Raw genomic sequence first — 24,632 nt, forward strand, 5'->3', positions numbered from 1 at the left:
CTTCACCTTTGGATCATGAGTGATCTCTCTTTCCACTGAACAGGACTTGTTAAATGCTCAGTAATAGATTGTCTCAAATGGGGTGATTGGCCATTGTGTTGTCACCCTGAGTATTTCTGATGATAACTAGTGCAAAATGTCTCAGAATATTATCCACTTCCAAGTCCTGCAGATGAAGCATCTCTTTTCAGTCTAGAGTGGATTTCAGGAGGGCTGCATGACTCAAGAGAGTTCTAACTCCAACGATTGAATTTACCATTCCATTAGAGAGAATCCAAAGCAAGCCCAGGAAAATCATTTCTGCTGCCTATCTAGCCATACCAATGTTCTTGTACTGGCACATAAGGAGGTGTTTAAAAGTCTTTTTAAAGGTTGCATTACACAGGGCATAACACGCAGGGTTTACAGTGCTGTTGACATAACAAAGCCAGTATCCAATATACCAGACTGTTTCAGGAATGCAGGTCTGACAAAATGTGTTAATAAGCACCATGACGTTATACGGTGTCCATGTGATGATGAAAGCTAACAAAATAGCAAAGATGGTCCTGGTAACTTTCTTTTCCCTTGCTGCCATTTGCCTTTTTTTCCTTACTTGGTTACGTGCAATGCTGGCAAACTTTCTTGCCACATTGACTGGGCGTGTGTCTTGCTGTAATGGGTCCTGTTGTAAAGCGGAATCAGGCACTATCTCAATTGCTGTCACACACTCATTGCCAGTTTGCTTTGTGACAATCTTAATTTTGGACCACTTTGAAGTTGTATTGATCCTTGGGATTGTTGGTTGTGCAGCCTGGGTAGGAGCCAATACCACACCTGAAGATGGCTCACTTAATGACTGCTTTTCTGGTGGGTTATGGGTAATGCTGGCAGAACTAGACTCATTGGAGGTTTCTTTTTCTTCCACTGTCTGCAGATTGGTCAATGACTTCTCAATCTTACCATTCTTTACTCCATTTTCCCCTTCTTCCCTTGTGTCTTGCTTGGGTAGGTTTTTGGGTTGCTTTATTAGAGGGCTCTTCAGAGAACTGATTGGCTTTGATTTCTTCTCTGGCTTGATGTCTGGACAATGCCTGCGGACTCTGCTTCTGCTGGCCAATGAAACGTGTATGTAGAGAATGGTCATAATGACCACAGGAAGGTAGAAGGCAGCAATGGCAGTACCAAATGTTACAGCAGGGTTGGTAAGGAACTGGATGTAGCATTCCCCATCTGGAACTGTCCTCTTACCAACAATGAACTGCCAGAAAAGGATGGCAGGAGCCCAGAGTGCAAAGGAGAGTAACCAGGCAGCAGCAATCATTAGTCCAGCCATCTTGGTTGTTCTACGAGCTGGGTAGGTTAGTGGTTTTGTAACACAGAAATAACGATCAAAGCTGATGATGAGAAGGTTCATGACAGAGGCATTACTGACCACATAATCTAGGGCCAACCAGAGGTCACACACAACTTTGCCAAGTGGCCAGTATCCCTTAATAATGTAAAGTGAGTAGAGATTCATGGAGAACACTCCGATGATGAGATCAGCACACGCCAAACTGAATAGGAAATAGTTATTTACTGTTTGTAATTGTCGGTTGACCTTGATAGAAAGCATAACCAAGATATTTCCCACTACGGTGACCAGGCTAAGGGATCCAGTTACAGTGGCAATAAAGATCATCTCCATGGTCTGGTACTGGCCAGGAGCAATCTTTGTGCTGCTAGAAGACTGGTTGCCAGTGCCTGTCATGTTGTCCCATGTGTCATTTTCCATTTTCATTGTCCAGTTAGGGTTAGAGGGATTGTAGAAAAAGTCTAGAGAGGGCAAGAAAAAAAAATATTAAAAAAAAAAACCTCCAGAACTCTTGGAGATAATAACACTAATCTTAACTATTCTGTGGCTTCAAAGGATTATTATTATCAAACATTCAACTAGACTACAGTCCCAATTACCAAAAACTCCCCAGCATGGAAAGAAATCTCACAAAATCATTGAGGCTTTTTTGTGCATTATTTTGCAATGCGAGTGTCTCTCCGTCTCCATGCATAGCGAGAAACACCATTTCAAGCTAAAAAACTTATCTAAAATGATTTGAAGGAACTTAAAGTACTGACAAGACGTCTTAAATCGTATCACCAGAGTGGCAAGCTTTAAATCATCTGGCTCTACCTGTTTAGAATATTTGACAAACTGAACAAAATCTGATGATAAGGAAGATGTGCAATTACCAATTGGGAAAAGTTAGACCAAGTATGGCAATATTTTTTCATTGCTTAAAGGTACACTGTTACTCAACAACTTCCTGCTATATGTATGAAAAAAAGCAGAATCCAAGCATGTTTTGCTTGGGAGAAAAAAAAAGTAGTTTAGATCTTAAATTAAACTAATATACCAGCCTCAGTTGTTCCTGTCCTTGAGCTAAGTGGCTCAATGAGTATTAGCAGGAAGTATTTAATCGCCCAGTGAACATTAGTATGAATTGCCTATCAGCCAAAGAGGGTTAGTATGAAATACACAAATGATACAGCCATTTTGGTTTCAATGTAAATGTAAAAAAAACCCAAAAAACCTTTTTAGTTCATATTTTTGAATGCAGGGGGAAAACCAAAATCAACATTATCAATGCTGCACTTTTATATGGATGGCAGAAAATGTTAGTGTACAGCATTTATTTAAAGGGACACTGAACCCAATTTTTTTCTTTTGTGATTCAGATAGAGCATGCAAATTTAAGCAACTTTCTAATTTACTCCAATTATCAATTTTTCTTCGTTCTCTTGCATTCTTTATTTGAAAAAAAGGCATCTAAGCTATTTTTTGGTTCAGAACTATAGAATGCACTTGTTTATTGGTGGGTGAATCTATCCACCAATCAGCAAGAACAATACAGTGTGCTCACCAAAAATGGGCCGGCATCTAAACTTACATTCTTGCATTTCAAATAAAGATACCAGGAGAATGAAGAGAATTTGATAATAGGAGTAAATTAGAAAGTTGCTTAAAATTGCATGCTCTATCTAAATCACGAAATAATTTTTTTTGGGTTCAGTGTCCCTTTAATGTTCTTGATAAAATGATATGCTAGTTTAAACATTATGCTGTAATGCTGCTCCTACATTGTCATTTGTATAGTAGTGTGTCTTTTTACTGGACAATCAATAGTCTCAAAATTGTGTGGGGGGGGGGGGAATTGGCACATTCAGGCTTCTCTGAGTTATATATATATATATATATATATATATACACAAAGCCAGAGAGCTTCCTTCTATGCAGTCTTGATTTGAGGAGTAGTACTACAGTGTTGGAATTCTATTTTGGTATATTAGAATTAAATGATTCAGCCCAGTAAGGCAAAAAATTATAGTGTTAGGACCAGTCTATCTTGGGACACCTTGTAAGTGGTGACTGGCTGAGCAGAATATGGCCATATTGTGTGACTAAGATCCCAATTTTATTTAAAAATATAAAGTTTTTTTGCAGGCATTTTATATGTGGTCTCATTAGTTTGGATGTGCGCCAATACTTTGTTTTTGTTTTGTATTTACTTGGTTATTTTGACAGCACTCCCACAATATGTGTACTAATATATAAGATGTTTTTGTTAGGTGTGCTTAACCAAACCCCCATGTTGTATTTCTTGTATGTAGGTTTGTGATAGTTTTCTTACTACAGAATCACCCATTTGAAGTTTATATACACATTAAAACTATACATTTTATCAATTAAAGGGGCAGTCTACTCCATTATTGTTATTGTTTAAAAAGATATATAATCCCTTTATTACCCATTTCCCAGTTTTGAATAACCAACATGGCTATATTAATATACTTTTTACCTCTGTGATTATTGTTTAGCTAAGCCTCTGCAGACTGCCCCCTTATCTCAGTTTTTTTGACAGACTTGCACTGCTGACTCATAAATAACTCCACGGGAGTAAGCACATAGTTATCTATATGGCACACATGAACTAGCGCTGCTATGAAAAACTGTCAAAATGCACAAAATAAGTGTACTGCTAGCATCTCAATACGCAATAAAATTTGCAATAAAGGGCAGCTCTGCCTCGTACCTTTAGTTATATCAAATGACTTTGACAATGATCTATTCACTTTCACTCTTGCTGTTAAGTTGTTATATAAGGTCATAATTCTAGAGATCATAGTAGTTCTAAAACCAACCTACTGTAGAGATTTTTCTAAAAACTGCCAGTCAACACGATCAAAGGCTATTTCTGCGTCCGAAGATGATATTACTACTGGAATTTTATTAAATTCTGCATATCTTATTAATTTTAAGGCCTTGACCGTGTTGTCTCTGGCCTCTCTATTTGTCACAAAACCCACTTGATCCAAGTTGATAACGTTGGGTAAAACATTTTTTATCCTATTAGCTAATATCTTAGAATATATTTTTAGATCATTATTCCACAGTCATATGGGGCTATAATTAACAACTAATTCCAGGTTTTAGTAGAACTACTATCTGGGCTTCCAGCATATTTTTAGAGAAGGGTTCCCCTTTATCTATTGACAGAAATAATTGATGTAAATATGGTATTAATTAATTCCTGTACACTTTATAATATTTACTTGTAAATCCATCTGGGCCTGGTGATTTCCCATTTCTAAATTCCAAGATCGCCTTCTTAATTTCATCCTGGGTTAATTGGTCTTTCTAGATCTAAGATATGTTCCTCTTATTTTCAATTTGGGTATGGAAGAAAAGTATTCTTTAATATTTTCTTCCCTCTTTAATTGGGTCTCTAATTGTTTACCCTTTTGTATGTTGTATAATTTATCAAAATATTTTTTTAAAATTGGTCTGCAATTTCTTCACTTGAATTACATTTCTGTGTCTTCTCATCTGTTATTGTGTGAATATTATTATTTTTTTTAATATATATTTTTTTAATTGCCTTTGCCAAAAACTTCCCTGATTTATCGTCTTCTGTATAGTATTTTTGTTTCAAAAATATTGCCCGTCTTATCTACTTTTGAGAGCACTTTTTTTTTAATTTAGGCAAATATGAGTTGTACAACTTTCCGCTTATTAAAATGGACAGTCTAGTCAAAAATAAACTTTCATGATTCAGATAGGGCACGCAATGTTAATCAACTTTCCATTTTTTTATCATCACATTTGCTTTGTTCTCTTGGTTATTCTTTGTTAAAAGCTAAACCTAGGTAGGCTCATATGCTATTTTCTAAACCCTTGAAGGCCACCTCTTTTCTCAGTGAATTTGGACCGTTTTTCACAGCTAGACAGAGCTAGATCATGTGCACACCATATAGATAACAATGTGCTCACTCCTGTGGATTTACCTAGGATTCAGCACTGATTGGCTAAAATGCAAGTCTTTTAAAAGATATGAAATAAGGGGGCAGTCTGCAGAGACTTATATACAAGGTAATCACACAGGTGAAACGTGTATAAATATAACTGTGTTGCTTATGCAAATCTGGGGAATGGATAATAAAATGGATTATCTATATTTTATAAAAATAAAAGTTCTGGAGTAGACTGTCCCTTTAATTCCTTTGGCAGCATTTCAGTGTTACCTATATTTTGCTTACCCTCTAAAATATATCATATTACTATTTTCTGCATTGTGTAGTAATATCACAATTGATAAAAGATGATGCTTGGTTTGGTCTTTAAATTTCTTTTTTCTCTCTCACTGCTCTGTGCTTATGTATTGGGTCAATCTGTCAGTGCCCTGGGTGTGATTATTTCTAGTGACTTACTCCCCGATGCCTCTTGACCTGTATTTGGGATACAATTCTGCCTATACATAAAAAGCCATATATGTATCGTGCCTTGGCCAGATTAACTGTATCTTCTATGCTTGCTGTGTGACCCTGCTTGGTTTAGTGGACTCTGCTTATTGGAAACTACTTCAGCTTAAAGCAGGGTTCTTTAAACTTTTTCCCAAGACCCAGTGCCACAATACCACATACCTTTGCAACCCTATTTTGAAGCTTGACCTGAAAATATCTGAAGCAATATACAACAAGATAGCGGTAGTATATGGCAAAGTGACTGAAATGTGTGCACATTCCTAATTGTAGTCAAACTTGTAAAAGGTAATAAATACATACTACACACACTCCCTAATACAACACACACTCATACAACACACACACACCCTCTCACACAACACACACTCATACAACACACACACACACCCTCTCACACAACACACACACACCCTCTCACACAACACACACTCATACAACACACACACACACCCTCTCACACAACACACACTCATACAACACACACCCAACACACACACACCCACTCATACAACACACACTCATACAACACACATCACCACTCATACAACACACACCACACTCTCATACAACACACACCACACTCTCATACAACACACACCACACACACTCTCATACAACACACACACACACAAGTCACAACCCAGTAAACATGGTGTTGCAACCCAGTAATGGGTCCTGACCCGCGGTTTGAAGAAGCCTGGCTTAAAAGAGCATACGCAGTGTTTAAAATAAGGTAACTTTAGACCATATCTTTTTTTTTGTTAAACTTGGATTGGTACCATGTGTGCATATTTGTTGTGCTAATCTCTGTGCTAACAAGGGCACTAACTGGTAGGCTGGCACAGAGCATACCTACTTATCAGCACCCATATATGTGTACCAGGTATGCACTGATCAAATGTTACAAAACAGGGTAAAGAAGCCTGTACAGACCCAGCATAGTATTGAGTCCCATATCCCATAAACTTCTTGCTCTCTGAATTCCTGTGTATGACCTAGCTTGTTTCACTAGACTGTTAAAAACTGCTACCGTTTAACATCTTCCCTTGTTGTTTTTTTTAAAGACTTTACCACTAAATTTTTAAAACATAACAACCACTGAAAATGATGATAGCATTTCAACTCTTTTGAAACTGCTAAATCTGTCTGCAAAGTGAGTTCTTGTTAGAGCTAGCACTACATCTAAAAAGAAATTACAAGAAAAAAACATGAAATAACTGGTGCACCTAATGTATTCTTCATGAGCATGTTCTGATTTTACCAGCAGATGGCACTATGACTCCATGTACATATATGGATAGTGCCTAAACAGGCTAAAGTGTAAACCGTAAATGCAATAGAAACAATAATATGAAATGGGATAAAATGGATAAATAGCGGATATAAAAGTGTATATGCACATATAACTAACAATGGATAGTAGTAATAAAAAGGATAAAAAAAAAAAGATTATATAGTCCGTGGAGAAGTATCTGGTAATCAAAAAAAAAGAAAAGAAAAAGAAAAGTCACTCCAAAATCTGTGTATTTCTACAAAGAGTATGTATGTCTGTGCGCAGGCAGGGGGCGGTGTTGCACGCGAGGGCACAGGAGTTCTCGTGTGCAATGGTAAATGCAGGCAGCGGATTGATGCCTGCTAGAGGATAAGTCGGGCGGACAGGGGCGAATATGTACACTCCTGGATGATAAATCTGGCTCCAAGAGTGTTGACTAACTTCTGGCAAGCAGAACGTTTATTGGGTTTTGGATGTTTTTATTATACAGTTTTGCACTATGTTTTTATATAATTTTCTAGGCACATATCACATTGCAGATCACGGTGAATCCTTGGATGTTATATACTAGGGTTGCACCGATACCGATACTAGTATCGGTGCCGATACCAAGTATTTGCATGAGTACTTGAACTCGTGCAAATGCACCGATACTTAAACCGATACCTCCAATTCCTACCCATACGCCATCTTGTGGCATTTTTCAAACTGCATGTTCCCATTTCATTTTAAGCTGGAGTGGAGATTTAACTAAAAATTGTCCTGCCAATACAAAATGCTGTTATTTGTATTATTGTACATCAGAGCAGACATTCAGACAAACCCCTGAAGTACTGGGCAGTTAATAAACTGAGATTTAATGGCCCAAAAATATCTTTCTAACCCATGCAGTAGTGTGAAAAGTGAAAGGCTGTTCAGCTTAGCGTCAAACGTCCTTGCTGTTAGCAGAAACAGACTTATAGCTGAACATGCAGAGATGCTTCTGTTCCACTAACTTTTGAAAAAATATTCTAATTGCTAGATTGCCTGTTATACTACTAGTTCTCCTCTTGCACAATTATGCTCAAAACATACTGTACTCTGAGGAACAACCTTAGCTAGGGCTGGACTGGGTATAAAAAGCAGCCCTGGAAAAATATGAAGACCAGCCCTATTTTCTGTTGGGTCAGAAGAATGCAAATGCCCGATATTTTTCTCAAAGGGGATTACTGGGATACTCCTTCCTCAATATTATTTTCATAATTAAATTATATTACTTTGTATTAAGTACAAATGTCAGATTGATGAGTTTTATAGGCACCCTATAACCCAATTGCATCCAGTAATCCCCCTTTAAATTGTAGCTTTCCAGCCCTAGCTGCTGCAGCTGTTATTTATTGTTGTTATTATTAAAATGTTATTGTAATATTTTTATTTATAAACATGTTCTGTAAACTTTGTGCCAACAAGCACATAAAACTGTTTTATTATTTCAAAATGTCTTTTGAGATACAGTTCATAATTATAAAGAAGTGATCTTAAATCATTACTCTGTAATGTGCTAGGTAAACTGTCATGACATAAAAAAAGTATCGGTAATTGGTATCGGTGAGTATTTGAAAAAAAGTATCGGTACTTGTACTCGGTCTTAAAAAAATTATATCGGTGCAACCCTATTATATACTGTACATATGCGCAGTCATCATTTTTAAAGAAATACACTGAACAAATTTTGGAGTGACTTAATTTTTTTTTCTTTTTTGACTTTTCCACGGAATATGAGATCTTTTTTTCTTTTTATTATAATGTTTTTATTTCTATTTTTAGCTATATGAGCATACAGTATATAAACTATTATATCCGCTATTAATGTTGACTTTATATTAAAGATTGTACAGTTTTATCCCATTTCATACTTTTGTTTATAATATAGTTTATATCACATTTATGGTTTAGGTGCTCTCCATATATGTATATGTGAACTTTTGGATTTGATTAGGAGATCTTGGTAGAGCTTGTGTAATACATTAATTATATATGGTTTATGGTTACTGCTGCACTATGACTCCATACATATGCTGGATTTCATCCAATTAAAGCTTCTGAAAATACTGTATGGTGCTAAATGTTATACGGTAAATTACTGCTACATGTTAGTATATTGCTATAAAATGCCCTATGTTACTTACTTGCTTTGCTGCAGTTTTACACAGCCATATTATTGTGATACTGTATGCAGCAGTTATGTATGTTTAAAGGGAAAGTCAATTTAAAAATGTTATTGTTTAAAAAGATAGATAATCCCTTTATTACCCATTCCCCAGTTTTGCATAACCAACACAGTTATATTAATGTACTTTTAACCTCTGTTATTACCTTGTATCTAAGCCTCTTCTGACAGCCCCCTGATCACATGACTTTTTATTTATTATCTATTGACTTGCATTTTAACTGTGTTGTGCAGAACCCACCGGCGTGAGCACAATGTTAACTATATGGCCCACATGAACTAGCAGTCTCCTGTTGTGAACCCCCCCCCCCCCCCCAAAAAAAAAAGCATGTGATTAAGAGGCTGTCTATAGTGGCTTAGAAACAGGCAGAAATTGAGAGGTTTAAATGTTATAAAGTATATAAATAACAATGCTGGTTGTGCAAAGCTGGGGAATGGGTAGTAAATGTATTATCTATCTTTCTAAACAATAACAATTTAGTGTTGAGTATCATATCACAGGATATTAGTGTATTCTTCTTTTTGTTACCATATAATACTGTGTATATGTGTCCTTTTGTTTCTAACCATATGCTGCACATTATTACTACATGTGGGGTTGGTTCTGCAAATAATACAAGTTTTTATATTACTAAACTGTGTTTCTCTGAAGTACAGTGTTACTACTAATTTGCTGTATGATATATGGTTATTTTTATGTTGCCCTATGTAACCTAAACATGCTGTATACTAGTACAATCTTCAGACTGCTTTACATTACAGTATAATGCTGTATGATATATGCTTATTTGTATGTTGCCCTATGTAACCTAAACATGCTGTATACCAGTACACTCTTCAGACTGCTTTACATTACAGTATAATGCTGTATGATATATATGCTTATTTGTATGTTGCCCTATGTAACCTAAACATGCTGTATACTAGTACACTCTTCAGACTGCTTTACATTACAGTATAATGCTGTATGATATATGCTTATTTGTATGTTGCCCTATGTAACCTAAACATGCTGTATACCAGTACACTCTTCAGACTGCTTTACATTACAGTATAATGCTGTATGATATATATGCTTATTTGTATGTTGCCCTATGTAACCTAAACATGCTGTATACTAGTACACTCTTCAGACTGCTTTACATTACAGTATAATGCTGTATGATATATATGCTTATTTGTATGTTGCCCTATGTAACCTAAACATGCTGTATACTAGTACACTCTTCAGACTGCTTTACATTACAGTATAATGCTGTATGATATATATGCTTATTTGTATGTTGCCATATGTAACCTAAACATGCTGTATACTAGTACACTCTTCAGACTGCTTTACATTACAGTATAATGCTGTATGATATATGCTTATTTATATGTTGCCCTATGTAACCTAAACATGCTGTGTACTAGTACACTCTTCAGACTGCTTTACATTACAGTATAATGCTGTATGATATATGCTTATTTGTATGTTGCCCTATGTAACCTAAACATGCTGTATACCAGTACACTCTTCAGACTGCTTTACATTACAGTATAATGCTGTATGATATATATGCTTATTTGTATGTTACCCTATGTAACCTAAACATGCTGTATACCAGTACACTCTTCAGACTGCTTTACATTACAGTATAATGCTGTATGATATATATGCTTATTTGTATGTTGCCCTATGTAACCTAAACATGCTGTATACTAGTACACTCTTCAGACTGCTTTACATTACAGTATAATGCTGTATGATATATGCTTATTTGTATGTTGCCCTATGTAACCTAAACATGCTGTATACCAGTACAATCTTCAGACTGCTTTACATTACAGTATAATGCTGTATGATATATATGCTTATTTGTATGTTGCCCTATGTAACCTAAACATGCTGTATACCAGTACACTCTTCAGACTGCTTTACATTACAGTATAATGCTGTATGATATATGCTTATTTGTATGTTGCCCTATGTAACCAAAACATGCTGTATACCAGTACACTCTTCAGACTGCTTTACATTACAGTATAATGCTGTATGATATATGCTTATTTGTATGTTGCCCTATGTAACCTAAACATGCTGTATACTAGTACAATCTTCAGACTGCTTTACATTACAGTATAATGCTGTATGATATATGCTTATTTGTATGTTGCCCTATGTAACCTAAACATGCTGTATACTAGTACAATCTTCAGACTGCTTTACATTACAGAATAATGCTGTATGATATATGCTTATTTGTATGTTGCCCTATGTAACCTAAACATGCTGTATACTAGTACACTCTTCAGACTGCTTTACATTACAGTATAATGCTGTATGATATATGCTTATTTGTATGTTGCCCTATGTAACCTAAACATGCTGTTTACTAGTACACTCTTCAGACTGCTTTACATTACAGTATAATGCTGTATGATATATATGCTTATTTGTATGTTGCCCTGTGTAACCTAAACATGCTGTATAATAGTACACTCTTCAGACTGCTTTACATGACAGTATAATGCTGTATGATATATATGCTTATTTGTATGTTACCCTATGTAACCTAAACATGCTGTATACTAGTACACTCTTCAGACTGCTTTACATTACAGTATAATGCTGTATGATATATATGCTTATTTGTATGTTGCCCTATGTAACCTAAACATGCTGTATACTAGTACAATCTTCAGACTGCTTTACATTACAGTATAATACTGTATGATATCATATGCTTCTGTGTATTGCTGTATCGCATGGCTGTACATGCTGTTATAGACCAGTGTTTCTCAACCCTTTGGTAGCAAGTACCCCTGTAGGCATATAGTTGTTTCCTATGTACCCCAACTATAGCACAAATATTACTGATCTTTAACATGAGAATGTTGGAAGTCATGTGTATCACTTGATTTCACAAGCTTGTATCAGATACATTAATCAGGGGCGAAACTACAGGGGCCCAGGGTGGGGGCCCAGCTTCAAAGATTCTTGCACCTGGGCCCTGTGGTTTCTAGTTACGCCTCTGACATTAATAAAGTAAATATATGGGAATCAGATATTTGTTTTATGTTTTCCAGAAGTTAATATTTGGCAATATTACTACAGAGAGTAATAAACACATAAAACACAGATTTATAGTCCATTGACAATAATTATATGCAATTAATGTGCTTCTTACATTATAAAAAGAGGAAAATAAACTTATACTGCATGATGAGAACATTTATATTTTTGGTACCATCTTTCCATAACTATTTCATACACAGTTATCTGTCTCATTTGATTGTGGCACACTTCAGTATGATGCACTTTACCTTTATCACAGTGTCACATTATCTGCCACTTGTCTCTGTGACACTTGGTCACATTAATACACTTTCTCTGTTCATATCAGTGAAGCTCCAGCCCTCATATGCCACTAACAAGCTAGAATCTAAGGTTCTACTAATCTGAGGTGAATCAGTAATTGAGCAGTGGTCCAACCTAGGCAGGGAATTACTCAAACTCTGACCTGTTAGTAGCGCTTGAGGGTAGAAATGAGAACCACAGCCTTCTTTGATATGTCAACAATAGATACATCAGGGGAAAATGAATTAATTCCAGTCCCTGGAGTACCCCTTGTTAATGCCCAAAGTACCCCCAGGGGAATCCGTACCACAGGATGAGAAACTAGGTTATATGCTATAGTTGTCTGTATATTGTAGAGATTTCTAAAACGGTTTTCCACAGTAGATATGGAGAACTTGAATGCACGCATTTGTAGGAGAACTGTCAGTCCGCTTTAGGAGAAAAGAAATGATAAATTTGTAACTTGTCGAATTAATGAGGCGTACTATAGGAAATACGACTAAACAAAAACGTGAACAGAGTAGGAGAATTTTATAGTCTAAGTTGCCCAATGTTAGGCGCATTTTTGAATGATAAATGGGGGCATTTATTTGTGTGCGCATTTTTAGGATCAAATACAGTTGAATAGTAATGATAAATCTTGTCCCAAGTATTACACAGTTACTGTAGGATATTTTATTACATAGTTCTACATTATTGTATGCTGCAACCTTACTATAGACTTGTGTATTACTGTACTTTGCCGTAACCTTTGAATACAAAAGCAACATACAGCACAACAGTAAAGTACAATAACATTCTACTCACTACTGGATTTCTCGTACGTTGCTGCGCGTTACACAATCTTGCTGTACAAACATTTAAGTTGTCATGGCCATTAGTAGAATTTGGCAAGTTTAATATTTAATACACCTTAATGTGTTGGTTTTATGTAGTGTCTTATGACTTTTTTAAATATTTCATTCTCACATAAAGTCATATCACTTGCATTCAGTTAGCTGAATTCTAGGAGGGCCTAATCTTGTAAGCACGCCACTTTCATTAAAGCGTTTTAATGCTAGCAGGAACTAATCTCTTAAACATGCTACTTTGGTCCCTTGAGAGACTGATTTCTTAAACAGGCTGATCTTTACCGAGCAATGTTATTAGGTTGTAATGATGCTGAGACAGGCTCTGAAGAGTGTTGTCAGTGTAAGTTAAATAAAAGTTTAATTTGCTGGTCTCATAAAGCTCTTAAGCAGCATCTGTGCCCATTTCTACCCCCCTCCCAAATCTGTGACACTGGCAGGAACAAGCACTTTACTGGTGAAGTCCTCCAGAGACTTGGTTAAGCTTCTATATTAAGGACATTTCTCTATCCAGCACATAGATAATGCAAAGAGTGTCTCCTCCCCCAGTGTGTATCTGTGTATGTTTAGCAACTGTTATAGACAGAAAGTGCAAACATATACTGTATATTGTATCTGTGCGTGTATCCCCAGTGTGTGTATCTGTGCATGTGTAGCAACTGTGATAGACAGACAGTGCATACATATATATTGTATCTGTGTGTGTATCCCCAGTGTGTGTATCTGTGTATGTGTAGCAACTGTGATAGACAGTGCATACATACATATTGTATCTGTGTGTGTATCCCCAGTGTGTTTATCTGTGTAAGTGTAGCAACTGTGATAGACAGTGCATACATATATATTGTATCTGTGTGTGTATCCCCAGTGTGTGTATCTGTGTATGTTTAGCAAACTGTTATAGACAGACAGTGCAAACATATATATTGTATCTGTGTGTGTATCCCCAGTGTGTGTATCTGTGTATGTGTAGCAACTGTTATAGACAGACAGTGCAAACATATAATGCATATTGTATCTGTGTGTGTATCCCCAGTGTGTGTATCTGTGTATGTTTAGCAACTGTTTTAGACAGACAGTGCAAACATATAATGCATATTGTATCTGTGTGTGTATCCCCAGAGTGTTTATCTGTGTATGTGTAGCAACTGTGATAGACAGTGCATACATATATATTGTATCTGTGTGTGTATCCCCAGTGTGTTTATCTGTGTATGTGTAGCAACTGTGATAGACAGTGCATACATATATATTGTATCTGTGTGTGTATCCCCAGTGTGTGTGTCTGTGTACGTTTAGCAAACTGTTATAGACAGACAGTGCACAAATATATATTGTATCTGTGTGTGTATCCCCAGTGTGTATATCTGTGTATGTGTATCAACTGTGATAGACAGTGCATACATATATATTGTATCTGTGTGTGTATCCCCAGTGTGTGTATCTGTGCATGTGTAGCAACTGTGATAGACAGACAGTGCAAACATATATATTGTATCTGTGTGTGTATCCCCAGTGTGTATCTGTGTATGTGTAGCAACTGTGATAGACAGACAGTGCATACATATATATTGTATCTATGTGTGTATCCCCAGTGTGTGTATCTGTGTATGTTTAGCAAACTGTTATAGACAGACAGTGCAAACATATATATTGTATCTGTGTGTGTATCTGTGTATGTGTAGCAACTGTGATAGACAGACAGTGCATACATATATATTGTATCTGTGTGTGTATCCAGTGTGTTTATCTGTGTATGTGTAGCAACTGTGATAGACAGTGCATACATATATATTGTATCTGTGTGTGTATCCCTAGTGTGTGTGTCTGTGTATGTTTAGCAACTGTTATAGACAGAAAGTGCAAACATATATATTGTATCTGTGTGTGTATCTCCAGTGTGTGCGTGTATCTGTGTATGTTTAGCAACTGTGATAGACAGACAGTGCATACATATATATTGTATATGTGTGTGTATCCCCAGTGTGTGTATCTGTGTATGTGTAGCAACTATGATAGACAGACAGTGCATACATATATTTTGTATCTGTGTGTATCCCCAGTGTGTTTATCTGTGTATGTGTATCAACTGTGATAGACAGTGCATACATATATATTGTATCTGTGTGTGTATCCCCAGTGTGTGTATCTGTGTATGTGTAGCAACTGTGATAGACAGACAGTGCAAACATATATATTGTATCTGTGTGTGTATCCCCAGTGTGTATCTGTGTATGTGTAGCAACTGTGATAGACAGACAGTGCATACATATATATTGTATCTGTGTGTGTATCCCCAGTGTGTGTATCTGTGTATGTTTAGCAAACTGTTATAGACAGACAGTGCAAACATATATATTGTATCTGTGTGTGTATCTGTGTATGTGTAGCAACTGTGATAGACAGACAGTGCATACATATATATTGTATCTGTGTGTGTATCCAGTGTGTTTATCTGTGTATGTGTAGCAACTGTGATAGACAGTGCATACATATATATTGTATCTGTGTGTGTATCCCTAGTGTGTGTGTCTGTGTATGTTTAGCAACTGTTATAGACAGAAAGTGCAAACATATATATTGTATCTGTGTGTGTATCTCCAGTGTGTGCGTGTATCTGTGTATGTTTAGCAACTGTGATAGACAGACAGTGCATACATATATATTGTATATGTGTGTGTATCCCCAGTGTGTGTATCTGTGTATGTGTAGCAACTATGATAGACAGACAGTGCATACATATATTTTGTATCTGTGTGTATCCCCAGTGTGTTTATCTGTGTATGTGTAGCAACTGTGATAGACAGACAGTGCATACATATATATCGTATCTGTGTGTGTATCCCCAGTGTGTGTATATGTGTATGTGTAGCAACTGTGATAGACAGACAGTGCATACATATATATTGTATCTGTGTGTGTATCCCCAGTGTGTATCTGTGTATGTGTAGCAACTGTGATAGACAGACAGTGCATACATATATATTGTATCTGTGTGTGTATCTGTGTATGTGTAGCAACTGTGATAGACAGACAGTGCATACATATATATTGTATCTGTGTGTGTATCCCCAGTGTGTATCTGTGTATGTGTAGCAACTGTGATAGACAGACAGTGCATACATTTATATTGTATCTGTGTGTGTATCCCCAGTGTGTGTATCTGTGTATGTGTAGCAACTGTGATAGACAGACAGTGCATACATATATATTGTATCTGTGTGTGTATCCCCAGTGTGTATCTGTGTATGTGTAGCAACTGTGATAGACAGACAGTGCATACATATATATTGTATCTGTGTGTGTATCCCCAGTGTGTATCTGTGTATGTGTAGCAACTGTGATAGACAGACAGTGCATACATATATATTGTATCTGCGTGTGTATCCCCAGTGTGTGTATCTGTGTAAGTGTAGCAACTGTGATAGACAGACAGTGCATACATATATATTGTATCTGTGTGTGTATCCCCAGTGTGTGTATCTGTGTATGTGTAGCAACTGTGATAGACAGACAATGCATACATACATATTGTATCTGTGGGTGTATCCCCAGTGTATGTATCTGTGTATGTTTAGCAACTGTTATAGACAGACAGTGCTAACATATATATTGTATCTGTGTGTGTATCCCCAGTGTGTGTATCTGTGTATGTGTAGCAACTGTTATAGACAGACAGTGCAAACATATATATTGTATCTGTGTGTGTATCCAGTGTGTTTATCTGTGTATGTGTAGCAACTGTGATAGACAGTGCATACATATATATTGTATCTGTGTGTGTATCCCTAGTGTGTGTGTCTGTGTATGTTTAGCAACTGTTATAGACAGAAAGTGCAAACATATATATTGTATCTGTGTGTGTATCCCCAGTGTGTGTGTGTATCTGTGTATGTTTAACAACTGTTATAGACAGACAGTGCATACATATATATTGTATCTGTGTGTGTATCCCCAGTGTGTGATTCTGTGTATGTGTAGCAACTGTGATAGACAGACAATGCATACATACATATTGTATCTGTGTGTGTGTTTCCCCAGTGTGTATCTGTGTATGTGTAGCAACTATGATAGACAGACAGTGCATACATATATATTGTATCTGTGTGTGTATCCCCAGTGTGTGTATCTGTGTATGTGTAGCAACTGTGATAGACAGACAGTGCATACATATATATATTGTATCTGTGTGTGTATCCCCAATGTGTGTATCTGTGTATGTGTAGCAACTGTTATAGACAGACAGTGCATACATATATATTGTATTTGTGTGTGTATCCCCAGTGTGTGTATCTGTGTATGTGTAGCAACTGTGATAGACAGACAGTGCATACATATATATTGTATCTGTGTGTGTATCCCCAGTGTGTGTGTCTGTGTATGTGTAGCAACTGTGATAGACAGACAGTGCATACATATATATTGTATCTGTGTGTAGCCCCAGTGTGTTTATCTGTGTATGTGTAGCAACTGTGATAGACAGACAGTGCATACATATATATTGTATCTGTGTGTGTATCCCCAGTGTGTATCTGTGTATGTGTAGCAACTGTGATAGACGGACATTGCATACATATATATTGTATCTGTGTGTGTATCCCCAGTGTGTATCTGTGTATGTGTAGCAACTGTGATAGACAGACAGTGCATACATATATATTGTATCTGTGTGTGTATCCCCAGTGTGTTTATCTGTGTATGTGTAGCAACTGTGATAGACAGACAGTGCATACATATATATTGTATCTGTGTGTGTATCCCCAGTGTGTGTATCTGTGTATGTGTAGCAACTGTGATAGACAGACAGTGCATACATATATATTGTATCTGTGTGTGTATCCCCAGTGTGTGTATCTGTGTATGTGTAGCAACTGTGATAGACAGACAGTGCATACATATATATTGTATCTGTGTGTGTATCCCCAGTGTGTGTATCTGTGTATGTGTAGCAACTGTTATAGACAGACAGTGCAAACATATATATTGTATCTGTGTGTGTATCCCCAGTGTGTATCTGTGTATGTGTAGCAACTGTGATAGACAGACAGTGCATACATATATATATTGTATCTGTGTGTGTATCCCCAGTGTGTGTATATGTGTATGTGTAGCCACTGTGATAGACAGACAGTGCATACATATATATTGTATCTGTGTGTGTATCCCCAGTGTGTGTATCTGTGTATGTGTAGCAACTGTGATAGACAGACAGTGCATACATATATATTGTATCTGTGTGTGTATCTGTGTATGTGTAGCAACTGTTATAGACAGACAGTGCAAACATATACTGTATATTGTATCTGTGTATGTTAAGCAACTGTTATAGACAGACAGTGCAAACATATATATTGTATCTGTGTGTGTATCCCCAGTGTGTATCTGTGTATGTGTAGCAACTGTGATAGACAGACAGTGCATACATATATATTGTATCTGTGTGTGTATCCCCAGTGTGTTTATCTGTGTATGTGTAGCAACTGTGATAGACAGACAGTGCATACATATATATTGTATCTGTGTGTGTATCCCCAGTGTGTGTATCTGTGTATGTTTAGCAAACTGTTATAGACAGACAGTGCAAACATATATATTGTATCTGTGTGTGTATCCCCAGTGTGTGTATCTGTGTATGTGTAGCAACTGTTATAGACAGACAGTGCAAACATATATATTGTATCTGTGTGTGTATCCCTAGTGTATGTATCTGTGTATGTGTAGCAACTGTGATAGACAGACAGTGCATACATATCTATTGTATCTGTGTGTGTATCCCCAGTGTGTATCTGTGTATGTGTAGCAACTGTGATAGACAGACAGCGCATACATATATATTGTATCTGTGTGTGTATCCCCAGTGTGTTTATCTGTATATGTGTAGCAACTGTGATAGACAGACAGTGCATACATATATATTGTATCTGCGTGTGTATCCCCAGTGTGTGTATCTGTGTATGTGTAGCAACTGTGATAGACAGACAGTGCATACATATATATATTGTATCTGTGTGTGTATCCCAAGTGTGTGTATCTGTGTATGTGTAGCAACTGTGATAGACAGACAGTGCATACATATATATTGTATCTATGTGTGTATCCCCAGTGTGTGTATGTGTAGCAACTGTGATAGACAGACAGTGCATACATATATATTTGCACATATCTATTTAGCTACATTGACCTCATCTTTCCACGCCATTTTTAAATAACAAAACAAATTAATACACGTTGTTTTTTATCTCTGAGCTGCCAGAGCCCATTGCTTAACATATTATAGCCTTTTCTGACACCTAAGCGGGTTCATCAAATTGTTGTATGATAAAGGAACAGTTTACCCTAAATGTATGTCCCCTTAAATTTGTTCTTAATTATTCATTGTACCTGCTGTATTAAATTGTTTACAAGTAGTTTATTTATTTTGGCATTTGAAATTGCTGATTTTGCCCATTGTATTCCTTCCTATACCAAAAGTTTCTATACTTAAGTATAGGCTATAGAAAAACTGTGTAAACATGTCCAGTAAAAGAAATTACAACCCTAGTGAGAGGTAGGAGAGATAAGCAATACGTTAGTTTTCAATTGTTCTTTCTAAGTATTGGGCTTTGGTATATAGACAAAGATAACATAAAGAATCATGTATGTGTATAGAAAGCAATACAATATGGAAATCTGATTTCTCTGCAAGCTCAACCGATTTTAATGGGTTGTGGTTTGAAAGAACAAAAACAGATTTTTCATATACAAAAATAAATCTAAATAAGCAATTTTCATACATTTTATACTCTACAGTTGTTATACCAAGTCATTGGAAACACATTAGGGGAAACATTTGTACTGTACTAAGTGCCTTTAAAGGATCCTAAAGTCAAAATGGAACTTTCATGATTCCGATAGAGAATGCAATTTGAAATAAATTTCTATTTACTTCTGTCATCAGTTGGCTTTGTTCTCTTGGTATCCTTTGGTAAAAGTAAGCTCAGGAGCACAATGTACTACTGGGAATTAGCTTAAAGGAACATGAAACCCCAAATTTTTCTTTCATGATTCAGATAGAGAATACAATTTTAAACCACTTTCTAATTTACTTATATTATCTATTTTGTTTCATTCTCTCTCAAGCATTTGTTGAAGGATTAGCAATGCAGTACTGGTTTCTAACTGAAGACATGGGTGAGCCAATGACAATAGGTATATATATCCAGTGACCAATCAGCAGCTAGAATCTAGATTCTTTGCTGCTCCTGAGCTTTCCTAGATAAACCTTTAAGCAGAGAATAACAAGAGCAGGAAGCAAATTAAATAGAAGGAAATTGGAAAGTTGTTTAAAATTGTATGTTCTGTCTAAATCATGAAAGAAAAATTTTGGGTTTCATGTCCCTTTAACACATCGGATGATCCAGTGACATGCAGCATATATGTGCAGCCACCAATCACCAGTTAGCTCTGAGTAGTGCATTGCTGCTCCTCCGCCTACCTAGGTATGCTCTTCAACAAAGGATAACAAGAGAACAAATCAAATTTAGTTATATAAAGTGTAAGATTGCATGGCCTACCCCAATCACATAGTTGTAAATATTTGAAAAAAAATTCCTGAGACACTTTACAGCAGAGCCACGCCCATTTACGGTTTAATTAAATTCACCCACTCAGTTAGATCCCTATAACATTCTCATTAAATACTAGTGTTGTAATTTAGCCATATGGATTGAATAAAGTAATAGAAGAGTCAAATTGAATCTGTAATGATTCAGATAGAGAATATCATTTATAAATTCATTTCTACTATAAAAATTTAGTTTGTTCTTTTGGGTACCTTTGTTGAAAAGAATATGTACATATCCTCAGCAACAGCAATGCACCATGGTGATGGGTGGCTACAAATATTTGTCTATTGTCATTGGCTCAGCAGATGTGCCCAGCTAGCTCCCAGTAGGGCATTGGTGCACTGTAGATGGCTTTAACTATGAGTTTAATCCATTTGCTGTGGTTAAATAGATGGTTATACACAAGCAATTGTGCAAAAATAAAAAGCCTCAATTTATAATTTTTTGTTGTACTTCCTCAATGTTTTCTCTAACACTCCTGTGATCACAGATTCCGTACAGATAAGTTGGTAACCAAGACGACCCATATGAAAGTCTGGATAGGGAGAAAACCTCCATGAATGGGTTGGAAGAACTGTTGACAAAAATACATTCTTACTGTTATTTGCAAGGAAGCAAACACATAGCTAAACATTTAGTGAAAGGAAGATCAGAATGTTGCCTTCTGCGGTTTTCTTTCATAAAGATGATGAGAGTCCATGATGCATTACTCCTGGGAATTATACTCCTGACCACTAGGAGGAGGCAAATACCCCAAAACTGCAAGAGCCCTTAAAACCCTTCCCACCTTACTGGAAACTAGTTTTGTCTTTGCAGGAGGAAGGCTAAGAAACGAGGTGCTCCAAGTGTTTGTGAGAATAGTTCTCAGAACAATTTGAGGCCCTGTTTCCCCCTCAGAGAGATACTGTTTGGACAGAGGGATGTCTTTGGAGTATGGATAGTGGCACAAGAACACCCTATGGGAGCTAGTCACAGAGCTGCCACAGGTGTCACTGGGATCAGTCCCTAGCCTCCTCCTGCTGGCTCAATGTTATACTCCATATATTTGGACCCTCTGCTGTCACATGAACAGCACTGTATTGGCTATTTACTAGAAGTTCTTTCTGCTTATGGAAAGTCCAGTATGCCTATTAGGTAAGTGTGGGGTACTCTTTTATGGGTATATCATAGCCTGGAGACCATTATGTAAGACATTTAGGCTTGGGTATACAAGTTCCTTATTTTACTCTATGTAGGACTTGAGGTGATTTAAAGGGACCTTCTAGTCAACATTAAACTTTCATGATTTAGATAGATCATGAAAGATTAAACAACTATTCAATTTACTTTCATCATAACTTTTGCTTTGTATTCTTGATATTCTTTGTTGAAAGCTAAATCTAGGTAAGCTCATATGCTAACTTCTAAGCCCTGGAAGGCTGATTCTTATCTCAGTGCATTTTGACAGTTTTTTACAACTAGACAGCTAGTGTGCCACATACATAACATTGGGCTCACTCCCGTGGAGTTACTGAGTCAGCACTGATTGGCTAAAATGCAAGCCTGTCAAAAGAAATTAAATAAGGGGGCAGTCTTTAGAGGCTTAGATACAAGGTAATTACAGAAGTAAAAAATATTAATATAACCATGTTGGTTATGCAAAACTGGGGAATGGGTAATCTCTATCTTTTTAAACAATAACAATTCTGGGAGTAGACTGTCCCTTTAAGTAATTATTTTTTGTGTCACCTTGATTGTTCACTTCATTTTTCACGCATAGGCTTGGTTGTAGGCGCTGATTTTTTCGCGCATAGGCTCGATTGCGTTTGTTTCATGTGTCAATGACATTTACATTTGCTTTAGCCTCTGGTGAGGGTGTAAGGTTTCATTGCTTTCAAGAGCTGCTTTATTTGGGTGTAAGGTTACTTTATTTACCCTGCCTTTATTGTTACGTTTAAATCATTATCTGTATTTTTAAGAGTATCTGTCCCCTCTCGGTTCTACACGAAGGGAGTTCTTCACATTTTGCTGCAAGATTTGGTGGCCATGCCCTCTCCAAGTCAGCGTAAAAAGGTGGTTTCTGATAATCCCTTTACTAGCTTATCTGATTTAAAGGGACAGTCAACTCCAAAATGTGTATTGTTTAAAAAAGATAGATAATCCCTTTATTACCCATTCTCCAGTTTTGCAAAACCAACACTTTTATAGAAATATACTTTTTACCTCTGTGATTACCTTGCATCTAAGTCTCTTTTGACAGCCCCCTGATCACATGGTTATTAAGGCAAATATTTAGAGGTTTGAATGTTATAAAGTATAGTAATATAACAATGTTGGTTGTGCAAAGATGGGGAATGGGTAGTAAAGGCGTTATCTATCTTTTTAAACAATAACAATTTTGGTGTTGACTGTCCCTTTAAGCAAGTCTAAGTCTGTTAAGATGAATGATCCAGACTCTTCTGTTTTATCCTCTGAGGGTGACTAAGAGTTTGGGGGAAGATTGAATAAACAGTGGATGCTGCTATCGCTGCGCAAAGTTTTCGGCTTGCCGGAAACAGAAGTTAAGAAGTAGCGATCGTAAGACTGCAATTATCCCAATCAGATACGATCGGGATGATTGACACCCCCTGCTAGCAGCCGATTGGCCGCGAATATGCAGAGGGCGGCATTGCACAAGCATTTTACCAGAAATGCTTGTGCAATGTTAAATGCCGACAGTGTATGCTCTCGGCATTTAACAATGTCGGGCGGACATGATCGCTACAGCGAATCATGCCCGCCCGACATATGATAAATTGACCCCTTAGTCTTTGATCAAGAATCTGAATCTTTCAATTTTTAGTTTAAACTTGAACACCTTTGTTCTTTTTTAAGAGAAGTGTTCGAGGGGTTCAAAAGTTACTGAGGATACATTTGTTAAACAGTTGGATTTATTTTTTAAACCCTCTATTAAAAAGGGACATTATACACCCAAAAGTGCCTAAATATGATGAGAAAGTTTGAAGTAATGTAACTACATAAGAATACGTCCGTAATACGACTACGCTACAGAGCAAGCATTTTTCCCCACACTCCCTAACTAGTACAAGCCCTGCAGGGACAGCTGTGAGCGCTATGCATGATTCATAAGGATAATAAAAGGCTTTTTTGTGCACCATCACATTTGTTTTTGTATTTTATTATTCCTTATATTTTGATTAAAGCAAGTTTATATATTGTTTTTTGTTCTTATGTATACTCCTACTCGAGAACCAGCCCAGAAGGTACCTGCCAGCTCACATGAAGATGCTCCTGTTTATTTCCCTATGGGACTGCATGGGTCAAGATAAGGAACATTTGCTACCTCCTAGAGTTACCAAAAACATAAATTATACTTACCTGATAATTTCATTTACATCTGTATGGGAAGAGTCCACAGCTGCATTCCTTACTTGTGGGAAATACTAAACCTTGGCACCAGGAGGAGGCAAAGACACCCCAGCCAAAGGCTTAAATACCTCCCCCACTTCCTCATAACCCCAGTCACTCTGCTGAGGGAACAAGGAACAGTAGGAGAAACATCAGGGTGAAAAAGGTGCCAGAAGAAAAACATATACCC

General features: G+C 36.8%; 1 protein-coding gene across 1 annotated transcript in view; it reads right to left on the minus strand.

The window, feature by feature from the left end:
* Positions 1–307: 307 nt before the first annotated feature.
* CHRM4 (cholinergic receptor muscarinic 4) overlaps positions 308–24,632 on the minus strand; it is a 163,793-nt gene continuing 139,468 nt past the window's right edge. Inside the window, exon 3 of the mRNA XM_053688897.1 lies at positions 308–1,797. Coding sequence (XP_053544872.1) covers positions 308–1,797 — 1,490 coding nt within the window. The remainder of the gene's footprint in view (positions 1,798–24,632) is intronic.

This window comes from Bombina bombina, chromosome 7 (assembly GCF_027579735.1).
Source record: "Bombina bombina isolate aBomBom1 chromosome 7, aBomBom1.pri, whole genome shotgun sequence".
In the NCBI taxonomy this organism is placed as follows: Eukaryota; Metazoa; Chordata; class Amphibia; order Anura; family Bombinatoridae; genus Bombina; species Bombina bombina.